Raw genomic sequence first — 7,309 nt, 5'->3', positions numbered from 1 at the left:
GCGAGGTTGTTTTCTTACACGCAGGAGAAGAGCAGCAGGCTGGTCTTCTAGAAGAGCTTTTGCAAATTGCTGCTGAGCCTGGACAGCATCCTATTGGGAAGGAATTGCTCAGCAAAGTCCCCCCCACACCCCATCTTTGACCTGTAAGACCTGCATGTGGGCTCTGTTAGCCCCACAGTCCCTGGATGAAGCAACTGGGGTTTGACTACAGCATTTTCAGGCGTTTTTGCAGATTAGCATCTGCCAGGGATGAATTTGTGGATGTTCCCAACAAACAGCTGTAATCTGCGTTAGGTGCCAAAAACATCTTTATTAGCAAAGTGTACACTAAAACTCCAGAGAGAGAGATGCTCACAGTTTTACTATTCTCAAGGGGAGCTCGATACATTACTTGAGCAGGCGGCCTAGGACTGTCACAGCATCTAACCGAACGGCAAGGTGGCAGTGCTAAGTGGGCTTCTCCTACGGGGGATGCTGCGGGAGTCTGCCAGGGAAAGGGCTGGGAGGAGGAAGCATCTATCAAACCTTTATCAAAAGAGAGAAGGTGGGAGGAAGGGCTGGAGATGAGGTGTCTGGGGCTTTTCGGCTTTCTGGGATTTGTGCTTTTTTTGTTTTGTGCTTTATGCCCAGGCCAGTGACCAGTTGGGTTTATCTGGGGACGTGTGGGATGTGTGTTGGGGTTTGCAAGGCGTGATCAGCCTTGCTGGAGAAGTCAGTGCCCTAGGACTCATGCTGAAGCATGCTGAAGTGGCAGGGGCTGTTGGCCCTTAGTTTCTCAGTGGCAGTCAAGTAGAACAAGGATAGCTTCTTTCCTCTGTCCTTGTCCTGGGCTTCCCCCCTGCAGCTCCCCCCAGTACCACACTGTGGAGATCTCCTCCTCCTCTGGTGACTACCCTTTCTGTAATGCCCACAGGCTCCGCTGGGCTAAGCCCAGTACCAACGCAATGGTCCCTGCTCCAAAGAGCTGACAGCAAAGTGGCCTGGCAGCTATGAGCCATGGATTTGCTCTCCTCCAGTCGCTGTGGCTCACTTGGCTTGCGCCGTTCTCGAGAGGAAGCCTTGGCAAGGAAGAGGCAGTGGGTACCGTTTGGCCTAGCCAGCTTGTTGGTGGCTGTAAGAAAGAACTGCTCTGGGTTCACTATAATGTGCAAATGAAATCTACTCTATGGGAACCGCTGGAAAACGTTGACCTTGGAAGCCAGCCACTCTACGCTTCCTTTCACGGTGGCAGAAGACAGCTACAAATTATACCCCTGAGCCAATGGCATTGTCCATCTTACCCTTGCAGTCAAAATCAACATCAACTGACCGAGCTCGCAGTTGAGGTTCCTCTTGACTTGCTTCGCAGCCCCCACATCTCTAACTTCCAGGAAGCACTGGGTCGGAGAGGTGTCTCTGAATGTCCTGGTGCTCGGAGGATGCCTCCAAGTGCTCAGGGAGGGAGGGGAAACGAGAGCCCCGGAAGAGTCCCTGGGTATCTGGTGCCCTTTGGTGGGGAGGCTCTGGGTTCGGGAGAGGTGGGGAATGGTGCTCCTGCTCAGAGTAGACCGTCATGGTTTCGTCAGATGCGACAGTGAGGTGCATCCCGCTTGACAAGGAGTCCCTGGATTTCAAGTGGAACTTTTCTACCTCCGTGTAGCTCGGGCTCTGGTGGGAAAGGAGAAACCAGGTGGGTTATGGCAAAAGCAGAACAAAGTAGCCACACTCTCTCTTCACGCCATCAGGCCCCAAGCCCTGAAATGTTATTTTTTGCCTGAGGAAGCCTCAGAGCAGAGGAACCTACTCCCCTCCCTACTGATGGGGCAACCTGGTAGTGCTGGAGATGGCAGGCTGTGCCCCAAAATCAGCGATGCGCTGGGCAGAAGCATCTCTAGGTAGATCTACTCCAATTTCAAGACCCCTGGGCTTTGCCTGGGAGCAAAGTGCTTGGCTGGGCTTTGCCTGCAGGGAGGCTGGAGGGATACTGGCCTGCCAGGACCCATCTGCTCGGGGCAGAGGGAAGCTCGAACAGTGCTGAACCAGTGGCCTTACCTGCTCTGGGGTCGTCGGCTCCTCGTCCTCCAGGGGTGCGCAGGGGGCGAGCGGCTCCAGGCTCCGCGGGAGGATGCCGTACATGGCCAGGTTGTGGGAGGACGGCGAGATGGGGCTGTATGCGGGTGGCACTTGGGACAGCTGGCGCTGCAGGAGCTGGAGGATTATATTAATGTCTGACGACATCCTGGACTCCAACCTGAGGACAGAGCAGCCCAGCGTTAGCGCAGTGCATCCCACTGCATCCCACGGGAGCCAGACCCGTGGCCAGGCAAGGGAGGCACTGGGGAGGAGGTGCCGATTCAGCTGCCCGAGGGTGATGATGCTTTGCCTGGTGCTGCTTGGCGAGGTTTTTAGCAGAGCTTCAAACCAGCACTGCCACAGAGAGATCAATCCTGCCATCTCTCTACTGCCACACTCAATCATCCCCTGCCCAATTTTTTTGTGAAGCCAAACTGGGATCTGGAGTGGGGAACTGAACAAAGCTAAAACTACCCTAGAGGGGGAAAAAAATTGCAATAGTTCATTTCAGTCTGGATCAATTCTCCAGGCCAGCTGCCTGTGCTGACAGATGGGAGCAAGGCAGGTTGGTGCCAACCATTTTTAACTGAGGAATAGAAGGAAATGGAAAAGCAGAATAAGTCTCTTCCTTCTGCCTTGTCCTTGACTGAAATGAGCAGGTCCAGCAGGAGTGGGCTCAGTCCCCGTCGCAGGCAGCGGTCCGGGCAGGACTTACAGAGCGGGCAGGAGATCAGCCCCCACTGCTGGGGATGGCGTGTTGGCGAGATGCTGAATTATGTGTGTGGGCTTTGCACTGAAGTGAGCTTCACTTGGGCAGCAGCCGTGGGCGGGAGAGCCAGCCGCTCGTGTGGGTGCTGCCTGGGGCCTTTAAACCTGCGTGTCCGGTGTGGGCTTTCCCTTCTCACTCAGAAATCATGTAGTTTTTCTTATTTAGAGAGCAACAATATGCACAAAGCTCGTTTGCTCCAGCAAGAGGATGTTTGCAGGTCTTTGCAACAGGAAGAGGAGGCCTGCAAAAGGCTCAAGGTGTGAGCCCGTGGGTGGTTTCATGTCTGTGATTGCATCAAGTTTGGAGGCAGTGGCCACGTGGCAGATCCCAGGGGTGGTGGGACAGCAGCAGAGGAGATGCTGGGCTGCAGCCAGTTTGAGAAGCCACTGCATTTGCAAAGCGCTCCCACCACCTCTCCAAGAAATGTGGTGTCCCAGGGGGTCAGGAGCACCTGGTGCACACAGAGCCCACTGCAGCCACCCCTGGAGAGCAGGAGAAGGTGATGGCCCAGAGCCCCCCCGGGTGCTCTCCAACCCTGTGCCCTGGGGGTCCTGCCCACCTGCTGAGCTGGGCCTGCAGGAGCTCCAGCCTGGACTCGATCTGCCCTGGTCTGTAGTCGCTGTGCAGGGGGATGTCCCGCGAGCTGTGTACCAAGGAGATGTGTTGCAAAGGCTCCGGGTGGTGGTTTGGCCTTCCGTCCTCCCAGAAGGTGAACATGTTGGGGATGTCCAGGGGGGTGGCTGGAAGGAGAGGAGACATCTCAACATTTCTATCTTGCATCCCCCAGCCCCACTGGCATGGAGGTTCTCCATAGTCCATCACCCAACACGTTCATGGAGAGGCATCACCCATCACCCTGACATACATGGGGCTCAGGGAGAGTCCGTCACCCTAGCACCTGAGGTGCTTATGGGGATCCATCACCCTGGCACCCGAGGTGCTCATGGACAGTCCATCACACCGGCACCCAACATGCCTATGGAAGGAACATAGCATTTGTCCCCTTGGGACAGCCCCAAAGGGGTCCCTGGGTGCTAAGAGAAACTGCAGGGCACGGGAGGGGACAGAGCAAATACTACTGGGGACAAAAGGCAGCAAAGACCCTTGGCCACAAGCGTGGCTCCCCTCAAATCCACATAAGTTGTTTGGCTCTGCCCCAAGACAAGACTACCATGCCCAAGCATCTCTCACCCCGCTCCTGCCAGATTTGGCTGCAGCTGTGGGTACCTGCGTAGGACTGGCTGCTCTCCGCCGCCTGCTTGCCGACCTCTGTGCCGCTGGCGTTGGTGGTGATGAGGCTGAGCTTCGGCAGAGCAAAGTCATCCTTTTTGGATGTGGGGAAGGGCTGAGGTTTTGTAGGGCTGCCAGTTTTGGCCTCATCGTCACTGGTCTGGGAGCAGGGAGTGGTGCTGCTGCCCAGGTCGTCCCACTGGTCCTTACTCAGTGGGTCCTGCGGGTTGGTGAGCTCTGAGTAGGTGTGATACTGTTCTGCATCAGAGATGCCCGTGTCTGGGTCTGTGGGGCGGCACAACAGGTTAATTTGGGGAGTACCACATGTGGCAAAATCATCCCTCATCCCCTCTAGGGTGCCTGTAGGGCTGGGGCATCCTAAGAAGAGGGAGGGAAGGCAGCGTGGGTGCCCCCAGGGTGGGGACATACTGGTCTGCAGGGATGGAGGCACTGACAGCCGCCTCTGCTTTGAGGTGCCTGCTAGGGCAGTAATTAAATGATGATCCCGCTTCCCAGCCCTGCAAACCAGGCGCTGCCGACGCTGTGGGACTCACCGGGCTTGTTGGGCTGGCAAAGGGAATGCTTGCGTCGGCGCGCCCGTCGGTAGGTGCAGTCATACTCCTCGCTGAGTGGTGAGCGGGGAACGCTGTCTGCCTGAGGAATGAGAGGGGCTGGTCACCAGGGCAAGGGTGCCACGTCCCATCCATGGGCACCAAGGTGCATCCATGGATACCATATCTCATCCATAGGTGCCACATCCCATCCATGGCTGTCATGGCCCTGGGTGCCATGGGGGCTACAGCCCATTCAGCATCCTCCTAGGGCTGGTCTCCAGCCACTTCTGGCTCTCCATCACTGCCCTGTCCCACCCAGTGACTCCTGGACCAGTGGCATAGCTCAAGGGATCCTAGAGGCTGTCCTCGATGCTCTGAGACTGAGTTGAGGGTGTCAGGGCCATGGGGAGCGAAGGGGCACCCTGGGGTGGGACAGGACATAGAGGGAATTTGACTTTCTTTTCGATCTTACCAGGCAAGTGTCTCTGAAAAAAATATCAGGAAAGGACAAAGTCCAGTCATAAAGTTTAAGAGTCAAACAGCAATGACAAAAATGCTCCAAGCCTTCCATGTATTGCAAACCTGATTATTTAAAAAGGAATTTTTAGAGGAAGCTGGTACCCAACTCAATGAAGCATGAGAACATTTCTTATTTCAGCAGCCTCAAAGCATGTGTGTGACCCACTTGCCCAGGCTGGAGCAGCCCTGGAGATGATTTACAGATGCTGCAGAGCAGCATACTACTGACATGGCTTGTGGGGCCAAGTTTTCCGAAGAGCTCAGGAATGTGCAGTATGCATGTGCCTGCTGCGCTGGGGGGGAAGACATAACCCCATGGAAAGTGCCTCGGGAAATGCGGCTGTTGGCCAGTCCACCACCAAACCTAGTGAGGAGCACCTGTTGACACCCTTGCTTCAGCCCTCCCACTTGACAAATTTAAGGCATTGGCAACATCACTCCCTGGGACAGCCCTGGCACTCACATCTCGCAGGTTAAAGGTGATCTCTAAGTTGCTCCAGAAGTTGTCAGAGAAGGCTGGGTACATGTCCAAGACCTCCAGCAGGTCCTCCCGCTGGATCTTGTGCAAGTCGCAGTAAGTCAGGGCCCTCACATCCGCATTGGACTTCCCTGGGCGGGCGTAGAGGCTGATGGGCTCCCCAAAGATGTCATTCTTCCCTGTGCCAACAGAGAGCTTATTAGGGGGAGGTGGTCACCCATCCCAGTTCCAGATGTACTGCACCAACAGACCTCACTTTGGGGTTCATGGACAAGGGGATGCCCAGCAACCCTAACCCTGATTGTGGACACTGGGGATTACACCATGAAAGCCATCACTGATGGGGAGACCGAGCCAGGGCAGTGGGTCATCACTGATGGCTGACGACTGCTGAGCCATGCTCTGCTCTCCTCACTACTTTGTGGTCTCTCCCCGGCATTTACAGGGGATCCTCCATCCCCTGTCCACTGGTGTGGTCACCAGACAGAGGTTGAGGAACAGCCTTCACTTCTCCAGGACATGGAGAAGTCCTTCGCCCCTCATCTGCCACTCCTTGTCTACTGGACCTCACTGCTCATCGCCCATCACCCTTCACCCATCACCCTTCCCCCCCTTGCCCATCACCCCTTGCCCTCCCAGAAGGAAGGATTTTCCACCTAAGATGGCCACCACAATGTCTTCTCGGAGAATCTCGATGGAGCCCCGGGAGATGAAGTAGAGTGTGGTGAGGACATCTCCGTAGTGCACCAGGGTGTCTCCGGGAGGTGCATGAGTTGTCTTGAACTTCATGGCCAGTGCACGCAGGCAGCCTTTGCTGGCTCCTCGGAAAGCCTTGCAGTTCTGGAGCAGCGTGCGGTTGAGGTGAAGGCAGATGTCTGCCTGCAGGCAGTCGGGGAACCCCTTCAGCACCTGCGAAGAGCGAGGGAGAGATGCCATCATGCCACCGTTCCCAGCAAGGACCGCCGTGGCAGCCCCGGGAGGCTGTGTGACATGCAGCGTGACACGGCGGGGCCAAATGGCGAGATCCCGAGGCCAGAAAGCCAAATCTGGGGACATCTTCTGATCGTCCCTTGGTGGGCACCTGCCTGCCTGTCCCTGGCTTGTACAGCACACAGCCGAGGATGAGAGCACTCCCGAGCAATAAATAATAATAACCAGATCAATCTATTTATACCCACTGGTGGCATATCCCCCTTTTCATCTTTCCGCCCACTAATCTTGGCTGAACGAGAGCACAAACTGGTAATGAGGTGCTGTCCTAATTAAACAGCACCTGCCTGAATGCCAAGAAGCGGCACAGGCCAGTGGTGTGCAGCAACAGCTAAATATACCCATGGCAAATACCTCGCGTTGAACAAAAGCTAAATCTGAAGGTGAAATCAAGGTAAAACTCGCAATATGGAGAAAGCTGCTGCCACCGATGGCTCATGGTGCCAGGGTAAAATCCACCTGGGTTTGGGTTTTTTTTTTTTTGGAGAGCAGCATATGGCCCAAGGGTCCCCCTTGCTCTCTTCTCACATCCCACTGGTGGCCAAATCTGGGCCAGTGAGACTGGGGCCGGTGAGCATGACTCGTTCCCATCTCTGTCATGATCTCACAGGCTGGCAGCAGCGCCGTAGTTTCCCTACCGGGAAATCAGGGGCGGACGAATTGATCGGGCCGTGGGATGATTGATCAGATCGTATTGCGTCTCAGCAGCATCCAGCA

General features: G+C 55.7%; 1 protein-coding gene across 1 annotated transcript in view; it reads right to left on the bottom strand.

The window, feature by feature from the left end:
• Positions 1-1,359: 1,359 nt before the first annotated feature.
• The window catches only part of KCNH6 (potassium voltage-gated channel, subfamily H (eag-related), member 6), a 30,450-nt gene continuing 24,500 nt past the window's right edge, over positions 1,360-7,309 (bottom strand). Inside the window, exons 9-15 of the mRNA XM_009883829.1 lie at positions 6,259-6,511; positions 5,588-5,781; positions 4,606-4,705; positions 4,049-4,336; positions 3,381-3,561; positions 2,032-2,230; positions 1,360-1,647 (exon numbers count right to left, since the gene is read on the bottom strand). Coding sequence (XP_009882131.1) covers positions 1,360-1,647; positions 2,032-2,230; positions 3,381-3,561; positions 4,049-4,336; positions 4,606-4,705; positions 5,588-5,781; positions 6,259-6,511 — 1,503 coding nt within the window. The remainder of the gene's footprint in view (positions 1,648-2,031; positions 2,231-3,380; positions 3,562-4,048; positions 4,337-4,605; positions 4,706-5,587; positions 5,782-6,258; positions 6,512-7,309) is intronic.

The sequence above is a fragment of the Charadrius vociferus genome, unplaced genomic scaffold, assembly GCF_000708025.1.
Source record: "Charadrius vociferus isolate BGI_N301 unplaced genomic scaffold, ASM70802v2 scaffold484, whole genome shotgun sequence".
NCBI lineage: Eukaryota > Metazoa > Chordata > Aves > Charadriiformes > Charadriidae > Charadrius > Charadrius vociferus.
The sequence above is the reverse complement of the archived record's forward strand: the minus strand, read 5'-3'. Positions and strand labels throughout refer to the sequence as shown.